Source organism: Oncorhynchus gorbuscha, linkage group LG09 (assembly GCF_021184085.1).
Source record: "Oncorhynchus gorbuscha isolate QuinsamMale2020 ecotype Even-year linkage group LG09, OgorEven_v1.0, whole genome shotgun sequence".
In the NCBI taxonomy this organism is placed as follows: domain Eukaryota; kingdom Metazoa; phylum Chordata; class Actinopteri; order Salmoniformes; family Salmonidae; genus Oncorhynchus; species Oncorhynchus gorbuscha.
In genome coordinates, this window is record NC_060181.1 from 7,365,226 (window position 1) to 7,389,463 (window position 24,238).

Consider the following 24,238-nt stretch of genomic DNA (forward strand, 5'->3'; position numbering starts at 1 on the left):
AGAGAGAGCGAGAGAGAAAGAAAGAGAGAGAGAGAGAGAGAGAGAGAGAGAGAGAGAGAGAGAGAGAGAGAGAGAGAGAGAGAGAGAGAGAGAGAGAGAGAGAGAGAGAGAGAGCGAGAGAGAGAGAGAGAGAGAGAGAGAGAGAGAGAGAGAGAGAGAGAGAGAGCAAGAGAGACAGAGAGACAGAGAGACAGAGAGACAGAGAGAGAGAGAGAGGACATAGATACCGGAGAGAATGTAAACATCATAAGGAGGAAGAGAGAGAGAAGTGAGGAGACAGTATCATCAAGTCCATGTTCAGGGTCCATTTACTATTGATCTGCTCCACACAGTCCCAGGGTTAAAACCACACTGGAGATGTCACAGGCATTAATGATTACCTGCTGAACATACACACACATCTCTAGGGTTTACTACTGTCTCTGGTTCTATCCAAACAGAGCCTCTCTACAGTACATTAAGGTGCATCAAGGAGCTTCACATGTATGAAAAGCTGACTTGGGTTCAAATGCTATTTAAATCATTTCAAATATTTAAGATGTGCTTGAATGAGCTTGCCATTTGCAATGGACTAATAGAACAGTCCCAAAAGTGCAAATTTAGTTACTAAACTTATTTCACCTTTTTCTTTAACCTCTTAAGTCGACCCTCTACTTTTTCGAACATTCTGTTAAAAATCGCGCAACATTTCAGCGCCCTGCTACTCAGGCCAGGAATATAGTATATGCATATTATTAGTATGTGTGGATAGAAAACACTCAGACGTTTATAAAACTGGTAAATCACGGCTGTGACTATAACAGAATGTGCGTTTCATCGAAAAGTGCAGGAAAATCTGATCACTGAAAATGGAAATAAATATACTTGCGCTACTTCCAGGGATTGTTCAAAGTGAACCGAATTAAATGAGGCCGAGGTTGCAGTGCCTACAGCTTCCACACGATGTCTAGACTCTTGTCATTTGATTCAGCTTTGATTCTTGGTCAAACCGAATCAAGGGAACCGATTCCCTCCGGTCTCCGACCAGATATTTTGGTTGAGAATTACTTTTATTATTTATTTATTTATTTATTATTTATTATTTTTTCCAGACGGACAGCTAAAGAGTATACTTCGCCTCGTGATCAATTTGATCGCTTATTAACAAGGTTCTTATTGACGTTTGGATGTGCTTGAATGAGCTTGCCATTTGCAATGGACTAATAAAACAGTCCCAAAAGTGTAAACTTTGCCGACAGGCCTTTCCATTCTAAAGCAAACACTTAAACACTTAATGTAAGCTTAGTGATCACAATGTAAGCTTAGCGATCAAAATGTAAGCTTAGTGATCATAATGTAAGCTTAGTGATCATAATGTAAGCTTAGTGATCATAATGTAAGCTTAGTGATCATAATGTAAGCTTAGTGATCATAATGTAAGCTTAGTGATCATAATGTAAGCTTAGTGATCATAATGTAAGCTTAGGGATCATAATGTAAGCTTAGTGATCATAATGTAAGCTTAGTGACAGCTCGATGTTGTATTTAGGATATGTACTTTGCTTTATGTACTATTACAGGTACAGTGAGTCTTAGACATTTTCTACTCAGTTTTCAGTCTATCATTTTTTTTTAATGAAAATTAATTGAAAATTAACCAACCCACTTTCTTTAACAGGGTACTTATTGAAGTTTAGATGCTTATACATTTCACCTTAGGCATCTTCATCACCTCTCTATACCATAGGGGTGTCCAACCCCTTCACACAACCACAAAGTTGTTTCACAACATCCACATTCCCCCCATTCCTCCACATATGTTGGTACAGTCCACCGACCAAGGTTCTAATTGTAAAAATCTTGACCTCCAGACCTGTCAGGTGATGGATAAATAGACTAGAACTGATGTACTATTCTAGTCCTTAAAAAAAAACTTCAGTCAGTATGACATATTAGATGTTGGTCATAAAACATGTGTTGACTAAGGGAATTGTAACCACGAAACACTCACATTGCAATGAGTGAATGGGTGTGGAGTCAGGCGCAGAGAGCAAAAGGATTCGGGGAAAACACGCTTTAATGTCCAAAATTACACAGGAACAAAAATAGTATTCCCAACACAGGAGTAACTATAAAACAAAATATTACCCTGATGTGAAATACTAGGACAGCGAGAAAACCCAACAAAAACACTACCACCTCTCAGACATACAGGAGAACAAGCCTGCACAAAAAGAAGCGGGCTAAACCAACTTAAATAACCCCACACTAACACCTCTCAGACATACAGGAGAACAAGCCTGCACAAACAGAAGCGGGCTAAACCAACTTAAATAACCCCACACTAACAACCAAACAATGAACAGGTGAAACCAATTAGACAAAACCAAACGAACACGGAACAAAGGATCGGTGGCAGCTAGTAGACCGCCGAGCGCCACCCGAACAGGAAGGGGAGCCACCCGAACAGGAAGGGGAGCCACCCGAACAGGAAGGGGAGCCACCCGAACAGGAAGGGGAGCCACCCGAACAGGAAGGGGAGCCACCCGAAGAGAAAGGGGAGCCACCCGAACAGGAAGGGGAGCCACCCGAACAGGAAGGAGCCACCCGAGAAAGGGGAGCCACCCGAACAGGAAGGAAGGGGAGCCACCCGAAGAGAAAGGGGAGCCACCCGAACAGGAAGGGGAGCCACCCGAACAGGAAGGGGAGCCACCCGAACAGGAAGGGGAGCCACCCGAAGAGGAAGGGGAGCCACCCGAAGAGAAAGGGGAGCCACCCGAACAGGAAGGGGAGCCACCCGAACAGGAAGGGGAGCCACCCGAACAGGAAGGGGAGCCACCCGAAGAGAAAGGGGAGCCACCCGAACAGGAAGGGGAGCCACCCGAACAGGAAGGGGAGCCACCCGAACAGGAAGAGGAGCCACCCGAACAGGAAGGGGAGCCACCCGAACAGGAAGGGGAGCCACCCGAAGAGAAAGGGGAGCCACCCGAACAGGAAGGGGAGCCACCCGAACAGGAAGGGGAGCCACCCGAAGAGGAAGGGGAGCCACCCGAACAGGAAGGGGAGCCACCCGAAGAGGAAGGGGAGCCACCCGAAGAGGAAGGGGAGCCACCCGAAGAGGAAGGGGAGCCACCCGAACAGGAAGGGTAGCCACCCGAACAAGATAGGGAGCCACCCGAACAAGAAAGGGGAGCCACCTTCGGTAATATTCGTGACAGTAATGTCTATTCTCTTTCAGTTTACCACAATGTGTCAGAGGACACGTTTCCAATGCACCCGCTGGGCCACCAGGCTCAGATGGGTTTATAAAGACCAATCGAACAGAGACTTTAACCCTACTGCAGCCCAGTCCTCCAGTCAAAGCAGTTCCAACAGAAACAAGGATGGCTGAACTGAAGAACTCACTTCCTGATATATCCTGTCTATCAGAATACTGTAGCACTCACTGTCGATTGTCAAAGGATAAACTGGATTATGAACTAAAGTCCGATATTCACCTGTATTGGCCATTGTTGGTGATTTGAATCCCCCCCTGGTTTAAGTCATCATCTGTCCAGATGTTGTGTTATTTTGACAATCTAATAGATTTTATATGATGTTTTCTCTTTCCCTCCTAGTGGTGAACGTTCTCCTTCAGTCCGTCCCCGAAGCGACCGCACAAGTACATATACACCCCAAAAATAGGCGGGTCCCCCTGGGACTTAAACACACACACGTGACTTGTTGTTTATTTTTTATTTTATTTTAAAACAACATGAATTCAATCATAATACACACAGAAACAAATAACACAAACTATAGTCAAAATGCAGTTTTTAAATATTTCAAATAAAGTTACCCCCCAAAAAAATGTTATTCAAAAGAAAGGATATGATGGTACTTTGTCACCACTAGGTGGAGAGATAGACCAATCAAATAAGCAAATATAACACAGCCAGGTCTACGTTAAGTTCCTGATATGGATTAGCTGTGTCCTACACACGCCCCTTTGCCTTGTCACTAAGCATGTGCTCTTTTGGGTGGTGGTATACTGGTCAAACGTTTTAGAATACCTACTTATTCAAGGGTTTTTCTTTATTTTTACTATTTTCTACATCAAACATTAAAACTATTGAATAACACATATGGAATCATGCAGTAACCAAAAAAAGTTGTAAACAAATCGAAATATATTTTATATTTGAGATACTTCAAAGTAGCCACCCTTTGCCTTGATGACAGCTTTGCACACTCTTGGCATCCTCTCAACCAGCTTGTAATGGATTTAAATTAAAAGGTGTACCTTTTAAAAAATTTATTTGTGGAATTTCTATCCTTCTTAAGTTTGAGCCAATCAGTTGTGTTGAAAGAAGGTGGTGGGGGGCAAGAACAGCTCAAATAAGCAAAGTGAAATGACATCATTACTTTAAGACTGTCATTTCTCTTTGCTTATTTGAGTTGTTCTTGCCCTAAAATGGACTTTATTATAATGATGATGATATGGATATGATATGGAATTCTTTATTATAATTATGATGATATGGAATACTGTATTATAATGATGATGATGATATGGAATACTTTATTATAATGATGATGATATGGAATACTTTATTATAATGATGATGATATGGAATACTGTATTATAATGATGATGATGATATGGATATGATATGGAATACTTTATTATAATGATGATGATATGGAATTCTTTATTATAATTATGATGATATGGAATACTGTATTATAATGATGATGATGATATGGAATACTTTATTATAATGATGATGATATGGAATACTTTATTATAATGATGATGATATGGAATACTGTATTATAATGATGATGATGATATGGATATGATATGGAATACTTTATTATAATGATGATGATATGGAATACTGTATTATAATGATGATGATATGGATATGATATGGAATACTTTATTATAATGATGATGATATGGATATGATATGGAATACTTTATTATAATGATGATGATATGGAATACTTTATTATAATCATGATGATATTGATATGATATGGAATACTGTATTATAATGATGATGATATGGATATGATATGGAAGACTTTATTATAATGATGATGATATGGATATGATATGGAATACTTTATTATAATGATGATGATATGGAATACTTTATTATAATGATGATGATGATATGGATATGATATGGAATACTGTATTATAATCATGATGATATGGAATACTTTATTATAATGATGATGATATGGATATGATATGGAATACTTTATTATAATGATGATGATATGGAATACTGTATTATAATGATGATGATATGGATATGATATGGAATACTTTATTATAATGATGATGATATGGAATACTGTATTATAATGATGATGATATGGATATGATATGGAATACTTTATTATAATGATGATGATATGGAATACTGTATTATAATGATGATGATATGGAATACTTTATTATAATGATGATGATATGGATATGATATGGAATACTGTATTATAATGATGATGATATGGAATACTTTATTATAATGATGATGATATGGAATACTTTATTATAATGATGATGATATGGAATACTTTATTATAATGATGATGATATGGAATACTTTATTATAATGATGATGATATGGAATACTTTATTATAATCATGATGATATGGAATACTGTATTATAATGATGATGATATGGAATACTTTATTATAATGATGATGATATGGAATACTGTATTATAATGATGATGATATGGATATGATATGGAATACTTTATTATAATGATGATGATATGGAATACTGTATTATAATGATGATGATATGGAATACTTTATTATAATGATGATGATATGGATATGATATGGAATACTGTATTATAATGATGATGATATGGAATACTTTATTATAATGATGATGATATGGATTATAATGATGATGATATGGAATACTTTATTATAATGATGATGATATGGAATACTTTATTATAATGATGATGATATGGAATACTTTATTATAATGATGATGATATGGAATACTTTATTATAATGATGATGATATGGAATACTTTATTATAATGATGATGATATGGAATACTTTATTATAATGATGATGATATGGAATACTTTATTATAATGATGATGATATGGAATACTTTATTATAATGATATGATGGAATACTTTATTATAATGATGATGATATGGAATACTTTATTATAATCATGATGATATGGAATACTTTATTATAATGATGATGATATGGAATACTGTATTATAATGATGATGATATGGATATGATATGGAATACTTTATTATAATGATGATGATATGGAATACTGTATTATAATGATGATGATATGGAATACTTTATTATAATGATGATGATATGGATATGATATGGAATACTGTATTATAATGATGATGATATGGAATACTTTATTATAATGATGATGATATGGAATACTTTATTATAATGATGATGATATGGAATACTTTATTATAATCATGATGATATGGAATACTTTATTATAATGATGATGATATGGAATACTTTATTATAATGATGATGATATGGAATATTTATTATAATGATGATGATATGGAATACTTTATTATAATGATGATGATATGGAATACTTTATTATAATGATGATGATATGGAATACTTTATTATAATGATGATGATATGGAATACTTTATTATAATGATGATGATATGGATATGATATGGAATACTTTATTATAATCATGATGATATGGAATACTGTATTATAATCATGATGATATGGAATACTTTATTATAATGATGATGATATGGAATACTTTATTATAATGATGATGATATGGAATACTTTATTATAATCATGATTATATGGAATACTTTATTATAATGATGATGATATGGATATGATATGGAATACTTTATTATAATCATGATGATATGGAATTCTTTATTATAATCATGATGATATGGAATACTTTATTATAATCATGATGATATGGATATGATATGGAATACTTTATTATAATCATGATGATATGGAATACTTTATTATAATCATGATGATATGGAATACTTTATTATAATCATGATGATATGGAATACTTTATTATAATGATGATGATATGGAATACTTTATTATAATGATGATGATATGGATATGATATGGAATACTTTATTATAATCATGATGATATGGAATACTGTATTATAATGATGATGATATGGAATACTTTATTATAATGATGATGATATGGATATGATATGGAATACTTTATTATAATCATGATGATATGGAATACTTTATTATAATGATGATGATATGGAATACTGTATTATAATGATGATGATATGGATATGATATGGAATACTTTATTATAATGATGATGATATGGATATGATATGGAATACTTTATTATAATGGTGATGATATGGAATACTTTATTATAATGATGATGATATGGAATACTTTATTATAATGATGATGATATGGAATACTTTATTATAATGATGATGATATGGAATACTTTATTATAATGATGATGATATGGAATACTTTATTATAATGATGATGATATGGAATACTTTATTATAATGATGATGATATGGAATACTTTATTATAATGATGATGATATGGATATGATATGGAATACTTTATTATAATGATGATGATATGGAATACTTTATTATAATGATGATGATATGGAATACTTTATTATAATGATGATGATATGGATATGATATGGAATACTTTATTATAATCATGATGATATGGAATACTGTATTATAATCATGATGATATGGAATACTTTATTATAATGATGATGATATGGAATACTTTATTATAATGATGATGATATGGAATACTGTATTATAATGATGATGATATGGAATACTTTATTATAATCATGATGATATGGATATGATATGGAATACTTTATTATAATCATGATGATATGGATATGATATGGAATACTTTATTATAATCATGATGATATGGAATACTTTATTATAATCATGATGATATGGAATACTTTATTATAATGATGATGATATGGATATGATATGGAATACTTTATTATAATCATGATGATATGGAATTCTTTATTATAATGATGATGATATAGAATACTGTATTATAATGATGATGATATGGATATGATATGGAATACTTTATTATAATCATGATGATATGGAATACTTTATTATAATGATGATGATATGGAATACTTTATTATAATGATGATGATATGGATATGATATGGAATACTTTATTATAATGATGATGATATGGATATGATATGGAATACTGTATTATAATGATGATGATATGGATATGATATGGAATACTTTATAATAATCATGATGATATGGAATACTTTATTATAATGATGATGATATGGAATACTTTATTATAATGATGATGATATGGATATGATATGGAATACTTTATTATAATCATGATGATATGGAATACTTTATTATAATCATGATGATATGGAATACTTTATTATAATGATGATGATATGGAATACTTTATTACAATGATGATGATATGGATATGATATGGAATACTTTATTATAATGATGATGATATGGAATACTTTATTATAATGATGATGATATGGAATACTTTATTATAATGATGATGATATGGAATACTTTATTATAATGATGATGATATGGATATGATATGGAATACTTTATTATAATCATGATGATATGGAATACTTTATTATAATGATGATGATATGGATATGATATGGGATACTTTATTATAATCATGATGATATGGAATACTGTATTATAATCATGATGATATGGAATACTTTATTATAATCATGATGATATGGAATACTTTATTATAATGATGATGATATGGAATACTTTATTATAATGATGATGATATGGATATGATATGGGATACTGTATTATAATGGGGACTTTTATATGTGTTCCGGTACCTTAGAACTGCCCCCCCCCCCCCTCTCACTCACTTTTTGTTTCCGGCACCTTCTTGTAAATTAGAATTGGTTCTCAAACTGACTTGCCTAGTTAAATAACGGTTACGTTTCCGTAACTAAAAATCAGCTGATCGCCTTTTTCAGATGTCAGTCATATCTTTTGTAACTAGCTTAGAGTTTGTGACGAGTGAGTGTGTTGTTGCAGAGATAAACAGGCCTGAAAACATTTTAAATGTTCGCTACAGAGGCAGCTAGTAGTCGATGTTATGAAGTTCAAGACATGACTGATAAAAGTCCATTTATATTTTTCAAGGGGGGGGGTACCCTTTTTTCATTTTGAGCACCTGCTCCCTGAAAGGTCTGTACACTGCCCTGCATTTCACTGTAAAGAAAAGTTGAAATTACAAAGGAAAAATATAAACAAATTACGAGTTAAGAAAATAATAAAATGAACCGTCAATCTAAAAGGTAAAACAATGCAGAAAAAAGCAGGGGCCAGATGAGATGAGCAGGGGCCAGATCAGATGAGCAGGGGCCAGATCAGATGGGCAGGGGGCCAGATCAGATGGGCAGGGGGCCAGATCAGATGAGCAGGGGCCAGATCAGATGGGCAGGGGGCCAGATCAGATGGGCAGGGGGCCAGATCAGATGGGCAGGGGGCCAGATCAGATGAGCAGGGGGCCAGATCAGATGAGATGAGCAGGGGGCCAGATCAGATGAGATGAGATGAGCAGGGGCCAGATCAGATGAGCAGGGGGCCAGATAGTCACAGTCTCCTTCTCTCTATGGTAAAAGTTTAAATATAAGTTGTTAGCCATTCCCTTGCTACTTAGTTTTTTCATTAAACTTTTTCACTCCGGACGCTTTGAGGTCTCCTTCTTCACAGTAATGCGGAACACACTTCCTCACTGTCTCCGTGCTGCTGTGCATAATCACTATGCCTTCTAATTGCAGTCGCTGTACTCATAATATACAGGAGGACTATCGCCTTATGGTGAGGATAGCCGTGTCGCAAGCACAGCTTCAGATGCAATCGTTAGGCAAGGGTAATTTCAGTGTAGGAAAGGATGAAACAGCGTCTGTGCCACCAGTAAGTACAGATAGTAGTATAAATCCCCTGGCACGGTCCCCGCAGCCGGAAAACCTTCTCACGGTTTCTGGAAGGAAATGCTGTAGGAATGCTCAACCGGTGTCGTTCATTCAGCCGACAGAAACTTTCAACCAGTTTTCCCCATTAAGCAACGAGTCGGAGTCAGAGGCCGAGCCTTCTCTGGTCTCTACTCCTCCCGTTATGGGGTCTGAGACGCCGAAGCTTCCCACCATTAGCTCTGACAAATTGAAAACCCCTAGTCATTAGCGACTCTATTATCCGCAATATTAGACTTTAAAAATTATCAACCGGCGATCATTCACTGTTTACCAGGAAGCAGGGCTACCGCTGTAAGGCTAATCTGAAGAGGGTGCTGGCCAAGGCTAAAACTGGTGAGCTTAGATATTGGGATATTGTTATATAGGGATATTGTTATCAATGTCAGCACCAACGATGTTAGGATTACACAGTCAGATGTCTGTCGGCATCGAGTAATTGTCTCTGGTCCCCTATAGCAGAGTCTCACAACTCAATCGCTGGTTTAAAACTGTTTTCTGCCCCCCTACCAAGATATATAATTTGTAGATAATTGGCCCTCTTTCTGGGACTCACCCACGAACAGAACCAAGCCTGGCCTGCTGAGGAGTGACGGACTCCATCCTAGCTGGAGGGGTGCTCTCTTCTTATCTATCAACATAGACATGGCTGTAACTCCTCTCGCTCCACAATGAGAGCCTGCTGCCTGGCCTGCACCCTGTCAGCCAGCCTGCCAGTTTAATGGAGTCTGCCACTAGCACAGTCAGTGTAGTCAACACGATCTAGGTTGAGCAAAAATATACATGTCAGTGTTCGCTTTAGCAACTGGAATAAAGACCTCCTTTCCTGTTATTATTGAAAGTGATATCTCACATCTCAAAATAGGGCTACTTTATGTTAGATGCCTCACTTCCAAGGCAGTCATAGCCACTGATCATAATCTTGATGTGTTTGGCCTGACTGAAACATGGCTCAAGACCGATTCATTTGTTGTGTTAAATTAGGCCTCTCTTCCTGGTTACACTAGTGACCATATTTGCTAACATTTACGACTGGCTCTATCCAGAATAGAAAGAGGAGTGGGAGGCCCTAGTGCACAACTGAGCATGAAGACAAGGACATTAGAGTGTCTAGTTTGAGAAACATACGCCTCACAAGGCCTCAACTGACAGCTTCATTAAATAGTAAACACCAGTCTCAACGTCAACAGAGAAGAGGTGACTCTGGGATGCTGGACTTCTAGGAGTTGCAAAGAAGAAGCCGTTTCTCAGACTGACCAATAAAAAGAAAAGATTAAGATGGGCAAAATGAACACAGACACTGTGTTGCCTCTTCACTGTTGACGTTGAGACAGGTGCAGGCTCAGGGTCAGGGTAAGGCAGAGTGGTCAGGCAGGCAGGCTCAGGGTCGGGGTAAGGCAGAGTGGTCAGGCAGGCGGGCTCGGGGTCAGGGTAAGGCAGGGTGGTCAGGCAGGCGGGCTCAGGGTCAGGTAAGGCAGAGTGGTCAGGCAGGCAGGCTCAGGGTCGGGGTAAGGCAGAGTGGTCAGGCAGGCGGGCTCGGGGTCAGGGTAAGGCAGAGTGGTCAGGCAGGCGGGCTCGGGGTCAGGGTAAGGCAGAGTGGTCAGGCAGGCAGGCTCAGGGTCAGGGTAAGGCAGAGTGGTCAGACAGGCGGGCTCAGGGTCAGGGTAAGGCAGAGTGGTCAGGCAGGCAGGCTCAGGGTCAGGGTAAGGCAGAGTGGTCAGGCAGGCAGGCTCAGGGTCAGGGTAAGGCAGAGTGGTCAGGCAGGCAGGCTCAGGGTCAGGTTAAGGCAGAGTGGTCAGGCAGGCAGGCTCAGGGTCGGGGTAAGGCAGAGTGGTCAGGCAGGCAGGCTCGGGGTCAGGGTAAGGCAGAGTGGTCAGGCAGGCAGGCTCGGGGTCAGGGTAAGGCAGAGTGGTCAGGCAGGCAGGCTCGGGGTCAGGGTAAGGCAGAGTGGTCAGGCAGGCAGGCTCAGGGTCAGGGTAAGGCAGAGTGGTCAGGCAGGCAGGCTCAGGGTCGGGGTAAGGCAGAGTGGTCAGGCAGGCAGGCTCGGGGTCAGGGTAAGGCAGAGTGGTCAGGCAGGCAGGCTCAGGGTCGGGGTAAGGCAGAGTGGTCAGGCAGGCAGGCTCAGGGTCGGGGTGAGGCAGAGTGGTCAGGCAGGCGGGCTCGGGGTCGGGGTAAGGCAGAGTGGTCAGGCAGGCAGGCTCAGGGTCGGGGTAAGGCAGAGTGGTCAGGCAGGCAGGCTCGGGGTCAGGGTAAGGCAGAGTGGTCAGGCAGGCGGACTCGGGGTCAGGGTAAGGCAGAGTGGTCAGGCAGGCAGGCTCGGGGTCAGGGTAAGGCAGAGTGGTCAGGCAGGCGGACTCGGGGTCAGGGTAAGGCAGAGTGGTCAGGGAGGCGGGCTCGGGGTCAGGGTAAGGCAGAGTGGTCAGGCAGGCGGGCTCGGGGTCAGGACTGTCAAGGTTCACAAGACACGGGTCTCCTAATTGTCCCTAGAATTTCTAAGCAAACAGCTGGAGGCAGGGCCTCCTCCAATAGAGCTCCATTTTTATGGAATGGTCTACCTATTGTAGGAATATTATAAGATACTGTAAATACACAACGCAGAGGTCCAGAGGGCTAGAGGGCTAGAGGGCCAGAGGGCTAGAGGGCCAGAGGGCTAGAGGGCCAGAGGGCCAGAGGGCTAGAGGACCAGAGGGCTAGAGGACCAGAGGGCTAGAGGGCCAGAGGGCCAGAGGGCTAGAGGACCAGAGGGCTAGAGGGCCAGAGGGCTAGAGGACTAGAGGACCAGAGGGCTAGAGGACCAGAGGGCAAGAGGGCCAGAGGGCTAGAGGGGCCAGAGGGCCAGAGGGGCTAGAGGGCTAGAGGGCCAGAGGGCTAGAGGGCCAGAGGGGCTAGAGGGCTAGAGGGCCAGAGGGCTAGAGGGGCCAGAGGGCCAGAGGGGCTAGAGGACTAGAGGGCTAGAGGGCTAGAGGGCTAGAGGGCTAGAGGGGCCAGAGGGGCTAGAGGGCTAGAGGGCCAGAGGGCTAGAGGGGCCAGAGGGCCAGAGGGGCTAGAGGGCTAGAGGGCCAGAGGGCTAGAGGGCTAGAGGACCAGAGGGCTAGAGGGGCCAGAGGGCCAGAGGGGCTAGAGGGCTAGAGGGCTAGAGGGCTAGAGGGCTAGAGGGCTAGAGGGCCAGAGGGCCAGAGGGCTAGAGGGCCAGAGGGCAAGAGGGCCAGAGGGCTAGAGGGCCAGAGGGCCAGAGGGCTAAAGGGCCAGAGGACAAGAGGGCTAGAGGGCCAGAGGGCCAGAGGGCCAGAGGGCTAGAGGGCTAAAGGACCAGAGGGCTAGAGGGCTAGAGGGCCAGAGGACAAGAGGGCAAGAGGTCAAGTTTTATGGAATGGTCTACCTATTGTAGGAATATTCTAAGATACTGTAAATACACAACGCAGAGGACTAGACGGCTAGAGAGCATTGGAACTAGTGTTTTTCAGGTCAACATCAGTTTAGGATCTGTGTAGAAATTCCAGTCTGGGACTCAAAGCTACACGTGGCAAGTTCTCATTGGTCCAAATTGTCTACAGTATACATTGAGCCTGAAACGGGATACTTGGTATTTGGCGATCGGCCCAATTTTATTGCAAGGAATTCTAATTGGTCAACCATAGGCTAGGCTTGGGTATAAAGTACATCATTACATTTACATTTACATTTAAGTCATTTAGCAGACACTCTTATCCTCTTTGTTCAGTGGAGAGAATCACTGAGGACAGGGGAGAATAAACAGCTACCTCTCAGTATAACAACTATGATACGTTCTCTTTGAATATATATTCCCCACCCCCTGATTTGCTTTGGGGTCTGTGTTATTGAACATTACCAGCAACTACTAAACACTGTCTATGTGAAAGACACAGACTCGGTCTCAACCTTTAAGTCTTTACTGAAGACTCATCTCTTCAGTGGACCCTATGATTGAGAGTAGTCTGGCCCAGGGGTGCGAAGGTGAACGACAAGGCACTGGTCCTTGCTGTCTCTGCCTGGCCGGCTCCCCTCTCTCCACTGGGATTCTCTGCCTCTGACCCTGTTACAGGGGCTGAGTCACTGGCTTACTGGTTCTCTCCCATGCCGTCCCTAGAAGCGGTGCGTCACTTGAGTGGGTTGAGTCAGACGTGATCTTCCTGTCCAGTTTGGAGTCCCCCCTCGGGCTCGTGCTGTGGAGAAGACATTTGGGCGCTATACTCAGCCTTGTCTCAGGCTAGTAAGATGGTGGTCTGTTGATATCCCTCTGGTGGTGTGGGTGATTTGGCAAAGTGGATGGGGTTATATACTGCCTGGGTGGCCCTGTCTGTGGGGTATTTTAATTTAATTTTACCTTTATTTAACCAGGCAAGTCAGTTAAGAACACATTCTTATTTTCAATGACGGCCTGGGAACAGTGGGTTAACTGCCTGTTCAGGGGCAGAACGACAGATTTGTACCTTGTCAGCTCGGGGGTTTGAACTCTCAACCTTGCGGTTACTAGTCCAACGCTCTAACCACTAGGCTACGCTGCCGCCCCAAATCATCGGACGGGGCCACCGTGTCCCTCGACCCACCCCCGTCTAAGCCTCCAGTATCTATGCTGCTATTGTCTATGTGCCGGGGGGCTAGAGTCAGTCTTTTATATCTGGTGTATTTCTCCTGTCTTATCTGGAGTCCTGTGTGAATTTTAAGTATGCTCCCTCTAATTCTCCCTATCGCCTTCCCCTCCCGGAGGACCTGAGCCCTAGGACCATGCCTCAGGACTACCTAGCCTGATGGCTCCTGGCTGTCCCCAGTCCACCTGGTCAGCAGTTTCAACTGCTCTACCTGCTAACTTGTTCACCGGACGTAATACCTTGTCCTGCTAGTTTTCGACTCTATACCACACCTGCTGTCTCAACCTCTGAATGATCGGCTATGAAAAGCCAACCGACATTTACTCCTAAGGTGCTGACCTGTTGCACCCTCTACTACAACCCTGCTGGTCATCTATGGATGTTTGAACGTGACACATTGGTTGATGTAAAAAGGGCTTTATAAATACATTTGATTTTGTTGAACGTCTAACCTCAGGCTCCCGAGTGGCGCAGCGGTCTAAGGCACTGCATCTCAGTGCAAGAAGCATCACTACGGTCCCTGGTTTGAATCCAGGCTGTATCACATCCGACCGTGATTGAAAGTCCCATAGGGAGGCGCACAGTTGGCCCAGCGTCATCCGGGTTTGGCCGACATTGTAAATAAGAATTTGTTCTTAACTGACTTGCCTAAATAAAGGTTAAATTAAAAAAATGTAAGAACAATCTGGCCTTAATGGCCATGTACTCTTATAATCTCCACCAGGCACAGTCAGAAGAGGACTGGCCTGGTCTCTCTGGTCTACCCAGCACAGCCAGAAGAGGACTGGCCACCCCTCAGAGCCTGGTCCCTCTGGTCTACCCAGCACAGCCAGAAGAGGACTGGCAACCCCTCAGAGCCTGGTCCCTCTGGTCTAACCAGCACAGCCAGAAGAGGACTGGCCACCCCTCAGAGCCTGGTCACTCTGGTCTACCCAGCACAGCCAGAAGAGGACTGGCCACCCCTCAGAGCCTGGTCCCTCTGGTCTACCCAGCACAGCCAGAAGAGGACTGGCAACCCCTCAGAGCCTGGTCACTCTGGTCTACCCAGCACAGCCAGAAGAGGACTGGCCACCCCTCAGAGCCTGGTTCCTCTCTATGTTTCTTCCTAGGTTCCTGCTTTTCTAGGGAGTTTTTCCTAGCCACTGTGCTTCTACACCTGCATTGCTTGCTGTTTGGAGTTTTAGGCTGGGTTTCTGTACAGCACTTTGTGACATCTGCGGATGTAGAAAGGGCTTTTATAAATAAATGTGTGAAATTTGTGAAATGTGATTGATACATATAATGTCTGATTGTTTTTGTTTAATTTGCTTTGATGTTTATTTGTTGTTGTTTTATTCATTTATTTGACTTTGTGAACGCGTTGCCATGCCAATAAAGGCCATTTGAATTGAGAGAGAGGAAGTGAGAGAGAGAGGAAGTGAGAGAGAGAGAGAGAGAGAGGAAGTGAGAGAGAGAGAGAGAGAGAGAGGAAGTGAGAGAGAGAGAGAGAGGAAGTGAGAGAGAGAGAGAGAGAGAGAGGAAGTGAGAGAGAGAGAGAGAGAGGAAGTGAGAGAGAAAGAGAGGAAGTGAGAGAGAGAGAGAGAGGAAGTGAGAGAGAGAGAGGAAGTGAGAGAGAGAGAGGAAGTGAGAGAGAGAGGAAGTGAGAGAGAGATTTGTTGGGTCGGAGACTAAGAAGAATACAACTTCAGTAAGGGCATGTTCATTTCAATGGTGTGTGTGTGTGTGTGTGTGTGTGTGTGTGTGTGTGTGTGTGTGTGTGTGTGTGTGTGTGTGTGTGTGTGTGTGTGTGTGTGTGTGTGTGTGTGTGTGTGTGTGTGTGTGTGTGTGTGTGTGCGATGAGGGGAAGGCCTTCAAAAAGCATTTGCACCCCTTGACTTTTTCCACATTTTGTTGTGATACAGCCTAAATTTAAAATTGATTAAACTGAGATTTGGTGTCTATGGCCTCCACACAATAACCCATAATGTCAAATTGGAAACATGTTTTGTTATATATTTTTTACAAATGAAAAAAAAAAAAAAAAATGAAAAGCTTAAATGTCTTGAGTCAATAAGTCTTCAACCCCTTTGTTATGGCAAGCCTAAATAAATTCAGGAGTAAAGATGATCTTAACAAGTTACATAATAAGTTGCATCACTCTGTGTGCAATAATAGTGTTTACCATGATTTATTCATGACTACGTCATCTCTTTACGCCACACATAAAATCTGTAAGTCGAAGCTGTGAATTTCAAACACAGATTCAACCACAAAGACCAGGGAGGGTTGGTAGATGGGTAAAAAAACACACAAAAAAACAGACATTGAATATCCCTTTGACCAACGTGAAGTTATTACACTTTGGAAGGTGTATCAATATATCCAGTCACTACAAAGATACAGGCATCCTTCCTAACTCAGTTGCCGGTGAGGAAGGAAACCGGTCAGGGATTTCACCATGAGGCCAATGGTGACTTTAAAACAGTTACAGAGTTTAATGGCTGTGAAAGAACACTGAGGATGGATCAACAACATTGTAGTTACCTCACAATACTAACCTAATTGACAGAATGAAAAGAAGGAAGCCTGTACAGAATAAAAAATATGCCAAAAGATGCATCCTGTTTTCAATCATGCACTTAATGTAATACTGCAAAACATGTGGCAACATTGGAAACAGGAGACGAAGGGCTGTGACACAGAGTTGTGATTGAAGACAACTGAAAACTTTGTCGTCAGTAGTGACTTTATAACAGTTACATAGTTTAATGGCTATGATAGTTTTCTCCTAAGGCTGGATCAACACCTTTGTAGTTACTACACAATACTAACCTAAATGACAGAGTGAAAATAAGGAAGCCTGTACAGAATATAAATATTCCAAAACATGTAACTTGTTTGCAACAAGGCACTAATGTAATACCGCAAAAATGTGGCAAAGCATTTAGCTTTTCGCCGTGAATACCAAATGTTATGTTTGGGGCAAATCCAATAAAACACATTACTGAGTACCACTCTAAATATTTTCAAGCATATTGGTGGCTGCATCATGTTATGGGTATGCTTCAAATCGTTAAGGACTGGGGAGTTTTTCAGGATAAAAAAAAGAATGGAGTTAAAGCACAGGCAAAATCCTAGAGGAAAAGCTGGTTCAGTCTGCTTTCCACCAGACACTGGGAGATGAATTCACCTTTCAACAGGACAATAACCTAAAACACAAGGTCAAATCTATGCTTGAGTTGCTTACCTAGAAGACATTGAATGTTCCTGAGCGGCGAGTTAAAGCTTTGACTTAAATCTACTTGAAAAGCTTTGGCAAGACCTGAGAATGGTTTTCTAGCAATGATCAGCAACCAATTTGACAGAGCTTGAAGAATTTTATAAAGAATAATGAACAAATGTTGCACAATCTAGGTGTGGAAAGCTCTTAGAGACTTACCCAGAAAGACTCACAGCTGTAATCACTGCTAAAAAGGTGCTTCTGCTGTATTGACTCAGGTATGTTGCACAATCTAGGTGTGGAAAGCTCTTAGAGACTTACCCAGAAAGACTCACAGCTGTAGTCACTGATAAAAGGTGCTTCTACTGTATTGACTCATGGGTGTGAATATTTACAGTATCAGTCAAAAGTTTGGACACAGTCACCTGGAATGCATTTGAAATAACAGGTGTGCATTCTTAAAAAGTTAATTTGTGGAATTTGTTTGCTTCTTAATGCATTTGAGCCAATCAGTTGTGTTGTGACAAGGTAAGGGTGGTATACAGAATATAGCCCTATTTGGTAAAAAGACCAAGTTCATATTAAGTCAAGAACAGCTCAAATAAGCAAAGAGAAACGACAAGCCATTATTACTTTAAGACGTGAAGGTCAGTCAATCTGGAACATTTCAAGAACTTTGAATGTTTCTTCAAGTGGAGTCAGAAAAACCATAAAGTAATATAATATAATGAAACTGGCTCTCATGAGGATCTCCACAGGAAAGGAAGACCCAGAGTTACCTCTGCTGCAGAGGATTTCATTAGAGTTACCAGCCTCAGATTGCAGCCCCCCAAAAATGCTTCGCAGTGTTCAAATAAGACGTATCTCAACATCAACTGTTCAGAGGAGACTGTGTGAATCCGGCCTTCATGCTCAAATTGCTGCTAAGAAACCAATACTAAAGGACACCAATAATAAGAAGAGAATTGCTTGAGCCAATAAACATGAGTAATGGTCTGGTGGAAATCTGTCCTTCGGTCTGATTTGGTCCTTTGGTCAAGCTTCTTTTTAAAATTTAACTAGGCAAGTCAGTTAAGAACAAATTCTTATTTACAATGACGGCCTACCGGGAACAGTGGGTTAACTGCCTTGTTCAGGGGCAGAACGACAGATTTTTTACCTTGTCAGCTCGGCGGATTCGATCCAGCAACTAGGCCACCTGCTGCCCCAAAATGGTAACTTCTACATCTGCATTGCTTGCTGTTTGGGGTTTTGGGCTGGGTTTCTGTACAGCACTTTGAGATATCAGCTGACATCTGCTGATAAATACATTTGATTGATTAATGAGTCCACATTTTACATTTTTGGTTCCAACTGTCGTGTCTTTGTGAGACAGAGTAAGTGAACGGATGATCTCTGCATGTGCAATTTCCACCGTGAAGCATGGAGGAGGAGGTGTGATGGTGTGGGTGTGCTTTGCTGGTGACACTGTCAGTGAGATGGTTTAGGATGATTTGGACCACAGAATGAAAGGAAAAGCAGCCAATAAGTGTTCAGCATATGTGGGAACTCCTCCAAGACTGTTGGAAAAGCATTCCAGGTGACAACCTCATAAAGCTGGTTGAGAGGATGCCAAGAGTGTGCAAAGCCATCATCAAGGCAAAGGGTGGCTACTTTGAAGTGTCTAAAATCAAAAATATATTTTGATATGTTTAACACTTTTTTTGGTTACTACATGATTCCATATTTGTTATTTCATAGTGTTGATGTCTTCACTATTATTCTACAATGTAGAAAATTGTGAAAAATGAGTAGGTATTATCCAAACTTTTGACTGACCTGTATTTTCAGTAAAAACACGTTTTTACGTTGGGTGTAGATGTGAGAGAAAATAAATGTAATCCTTTTATTTTCAGGCTGCAACACAACCAAAATGTGTAATAAGTCAAGTGGTACTTTCTGAAGGCTCTGTATCTTTCACTCGATGCCATTAATAAGTCTGCATGAGGTCCTTCTGTAGCTCAGTTGGTAGAGCATGGCGCTTGTAACGCCAGGGTAGTGGGTTCGATCCCCGGGACCACCCATACGTAGAATGTATGCACACAAGACTGTAAGTTGCTTTGGATAAAAGTGTCTGCTAAATGGCATATATTATTATTATTATCATATATTATGGGATCATTCCGAATGAAATACATAAAGAGACATATACACTCACAATGAAACACATTAAGGACACCTGCTCTTTCCATGACAGATTGACCAGGTGAATCCAGGTGAAAGCTATGAATCCCTTAATTGATGTCACGTGTTAAATCCACTTCAAAAATCAGTGTGGATGAAGGGGAGGAGACAGAAGGGTTTTTAAGCCTCGCGAGACGTGTGTGCTATTCAGAGAGTGAATGGGCAAGACAAAATATTGAATTGCCTTTTAACGAGGTATGATAGTAGGTTGCTGTCATTAGGCCTACTTTATAAACAGATAAGATATAGAAATATCAACAGGCTACAGAAGGAATAGAATGTTGCCTAATAGTGTTTTTATCAGTCAATCAATCAATGTATCAATCAAACGTATTAACAAAGCCTTTTTGTTGTCACAAAATGTTTTGCCTCAAAGTACTTTAGGCTAATGGCTATAAGGTTTGCACTATTCACTTTTTGGGGGAGAACTGAATTTATTAATGAATAATAAAAAAAAAACGTTTTGATTTTCCCTCCCAGATGAATAACTTCCTATATCATCCCGGGACAGTGTGGTTGGGGTTAGAGGTCAGAAACCGAGACCGACTCCCCGTTTCTTTACGGTTCTGCTGTTGCATCCCGGGACAATGTGACCCTGCCTGCACGGATCACCTTCATTAAGCTGGTTGGAAACCTTTACGAAAGTTTTTGTTCTTGTTTCGGTCGACGTGCACGGTTGAACGTTTCAAGAGAAGTGCCCACACAGCGTCCCCCGGTTTAGACGGCAGCGGGAGGTAAGAGAAGAGGGGCGCTGCCGGTTAGCATCATGTGTTCTGCATTAGCATGCCATTATCTCCCACCTCGGCTAAATCAAGATGCCATTTGGTGCAAAGTGCTCTGCTTTATGACCTAATTTGGCGTGCGCTAGTTATTGGTGCAAGGTGGACGCAATGAGTTAGCTCGCTTTACAACTTAGCTCAAGTTTGCTACTTTTTAATAGCTTGTAAGTGACTGTCAACAGATAAAGAGATGGCTAGGGAGCTAATAATTAGCTAGCGTGATAAGCTAACCATCTAGCCGAACCAGGCAAACAACAAGCCAACTTTGATATAGCCAGTTGGGTCATTTTTATTTAGCAAAAGCCAGTTGGGTCATTTTTATTTAGCAAAAAGGCACGCATCTAATTTAACAACAAAAACTTTAATCGTATTTGAAGTGAAGTTTCTAGCTAGTTGACCCCAGTGGCATTTCTTCCCTAGTCCCTACACCGCATCATCAAGTGTCGCCTACCTCTTCCTCCTCCTCCTCCCCCGGGCAGCTCCATCGAGCCATGCGACAGTGGTGCCTTCCGGCTGCGGCACCGCGAACCGAGCCTCTGCCCACAGGGCGCCTCTCACCCGCGCTGTCAGGTAGGCTGCAGTCGGGCACTGTAATGCCATGGGCAGGGGCAGTGACACACAGGATTTTACAATCAATGCACACATTTATTTATTCGTGTCGGTGCATAGCTAATGTTAAACATCATGGCAATAAATACATGGGTTATTTCAGGAAAGTATTCAGACCTATTGGCTTTTTCCAAAACAGGTTGTGTTAGCCTTATTCTAAAATAGATTCAATATACCCATAAACCCCATAATGATAAAGTAAAAACAGGTTTTTAGAAAAAATAAAAGGAAATATGATATTGACATAAGTATTCAGACCCTTTACTCAGTATTTTGTTGAAGCACCTTTTGGCAGCGATTACAGCCTCGTCTTGTTGATGCTACAAGCTTGGCACACCTGTATTTGGGGAGTTTCTCACATTCTTCTCTGCAGATCCTCTCAAGCTCTGTGAAGTTGGATGGGGAGCGTTGCTGCACAGCTATTTTCAGGTCTCTCTATAGATGTTAGAGTCTGGCTGGGCCACAAGGACATTCAGAGACATGTCCTGAAGCCACTCCTGCGGTGTCTAGGCTGTGTGCTTAGGGTTGTTGTCCTGTTGGAAGGTGAACCTTCAACCCAGTCCGAGAACCTGCTCCAGAGCTCTCAGGACTTCATCAAGTATCTCTCTGTACTTTGCTCTGTTCATCTTTTCCTCCATCCTGACTAGTCTCCCAGTCCCTGCCCCTGAAAAACATCCCCACAGTATGATGCTACCACCACCATGCTTCACCATAGGGATGCTACCACCACCATGCTTCACCGTAGGGATGGTGCCAGGTTTCCTCCAGATATGACGCTTGTCATTCAGGCCAAAGAGTTCAGTCATGGTTTCATCAGACCAGATAATCTTCTTTCTCATGGTCTGAGAGTGCTTTAGGTGCCTTATGGCCAACTCCAAGCAGTCGGTCATGTGCCTTTCTAATGACAAGTGGCTATCATCTTGCCACTCTACCATAAAGGCCAGATTGGTGGAGTGCTGCAGAGATGGTTGTCTTTCTGGAAGGTTCTCCCATCTCCAGAGGAACGCTGGAGCTCTGTCAGAGTGACCATCGGGTTGGTCTTCTCCCCCGATTGGTCAGTTTGGCCGGGCGGCCAGCTCTAGGAAGAGTCTTGGTGGTTCCAAACTTCTTCCATTAAAGAATGATGGAGGCCACTGTGGTCCTGGGGACCTTCAATGCTGCAGACCCTTCCCCAGATCTGTGCCTCAATTAAATCCTGTCTCGGAGCTCTACGGACAATTCCTTCGACCTCATGGCTTGGGTTTTTTGCTCTGACATGCACTGTCAACTGTGGGACCTTATATAGACAGGTGTGTGCCTTTCCAAATCATGTCCAATCAATTGAATTCACCACAGGTGGACTCCAAGTTGTAGAAACATGATCAATGGAAACAGGATGCACCTGAGCTCAATTTCGAGTCTCATAGCAAAGGGTCTGAACACTTATGTCAATAAAGTATTTCTTTTTCTATTTTTAATAATTGTGCAAACATTTCTTAACCTGTTTTCGCTTTGTCATTATGGGGTTGTTGTGTGTAGATTGATAAGGAATTGTACTTATTTAATCCGTTTTAGAACAAGGCTGTAATGTACCATGTGGAAAAGGGGAAGAGGATCTCGATACTTTCCAAATACACTATATTATTATAACTTAATGAGTCATCGGGCTGTGAATCAGCACTGTCTTATGCTCGGGACAAATATGTAAGAGATGTGACTGTGCCAAAGTTCAGCCCGCAACTAGGCATTTATATTAACAGTTCTGACTTTTGACTTTTATTTTTACTGAGGCCTCTGTGAAACCAAGTCAGAGATGTTAAATGATAATATAGTTGCCTAGTTGTGGGACAAGGGAAGCCAGATTAAAAAATATACATATATTTTACCTTTATTTAACTAGGCAAGTCAGTTCAGAACAAATTCTTATTTTCAATGACAGCCTAGGAACAGTGGGTTAACTGCCTGTTCAAGGGCAGAACGACAGATTTGTACCTTGTCAGCTCGGGGGTTTGAACTTGCAACCTTCTGGTTACTAGTCCAACACTCTAACCACTAGGCTACTGCCACACCAGGGCCTTAGCCAGATTCATTACCCCATAGAGAATTTGTAAATCAAATAGATAACAACTTGTCTCTGATGCAGTATTTTAGAGACCTTTTTAAGAAAAGTGTCTGAACTATTCATGTCTGTTTTAACACGTTAGATGCCAGGATGGAGTGTTGTGAGGTGGAGCCACGCTATACCATCGAGCAGATCGACCTCCTTCAGCGTCTCCGTCTCTCAGGGATGACCAAGCCACAGATCATCCAGGCTTTAGCATCCCTAGAGCGGCTCGATCCCGACCATCGGCCCCCGTACTGCAACGACACCCACACCGCCATCCCCACAACCAACACTACCCCTACCACAGCCTCCGCCCCAGCCCCCTCCTCCTCCTCCTCCTCCTCTTCTTCCTCCCTCTCCTTGGCCTCCGTCACCACGCAGACACCCGGGCTGGATGGCGCCTCCCTGTCGCCTAGCAACAGCTACGAAACCTCGCCCCCGCCGCTGTTCCCCCCAGCAGTCGGAGTTCAGAGGTCATTCAGCTATGACATGGCGGAGGAGGACTGGGACCTGGAGGAGAAGGTAGAGGAGTATATGAGGTGAGGAGGGGGCAATAGGGCTGTTGAGAGAGTGGGTTTCATTTATGGAGACAGGAAAAGAGATGTGGGCCTATAGGACAGTAATGAGGAGAGGTGTGGGCCTATAGGACTATAATGAGGAGA

General features: G+C 41.7%; 2 protein-coding genes across 3 annotated transcripts in view; one reads left to right on the forward strand and one right to left on the reverse strand.

Annotated features, from left to right (window-relative positions):
• The window catches only part of LOC124042661 (transmembrane protein 54-like), a 14,769-nt gene extending 11,150 nt beyond the window's left edge, over positions 1-3,619 (reverse strand). For both annotated transcript variants that reach the window (XM_046360743.1, XM_046360741.1), the window contains exon 1: positions 3,477-3,619. In XM_046360743.1, the coding sequence (XP_046216699.1) occupies positions 3,477-3,489 (13 nt within the window). In that variant the 5' untranslated portion in view covers positions 3,490-3,619. The remainder of the gene's footprint in view (positions 1-3,476) is intronic.
• A 16,994-nt stretch (positions 3,620-20,613) lies between these two features.
• The window catches only part of LOC124043072 (homeobox-containing protein 1-like), a 61,885-nt gene continuing 58,260 nt past the window's right edge, over positions 20,614-24,238 (forward strand). The window contains exons 1-3 of the mRNA XM_046361245.1: positions 20,614-20,839; positions 21,364-21,454; positions 23,677-24,115. Of these exons, the coding sequence (XP_046217201.1) occupies positions 21,376-21,454; positions 23,677-24,115 (518 nt within the window). The 5' untranslated portion in view covers positions 20,614-20,839; positions 21,364-21,375. The remainder of the gene's footprint in view (positions 20,840-21,363; positions 21,455-23,676; positions 24,116-24,238) is intronic.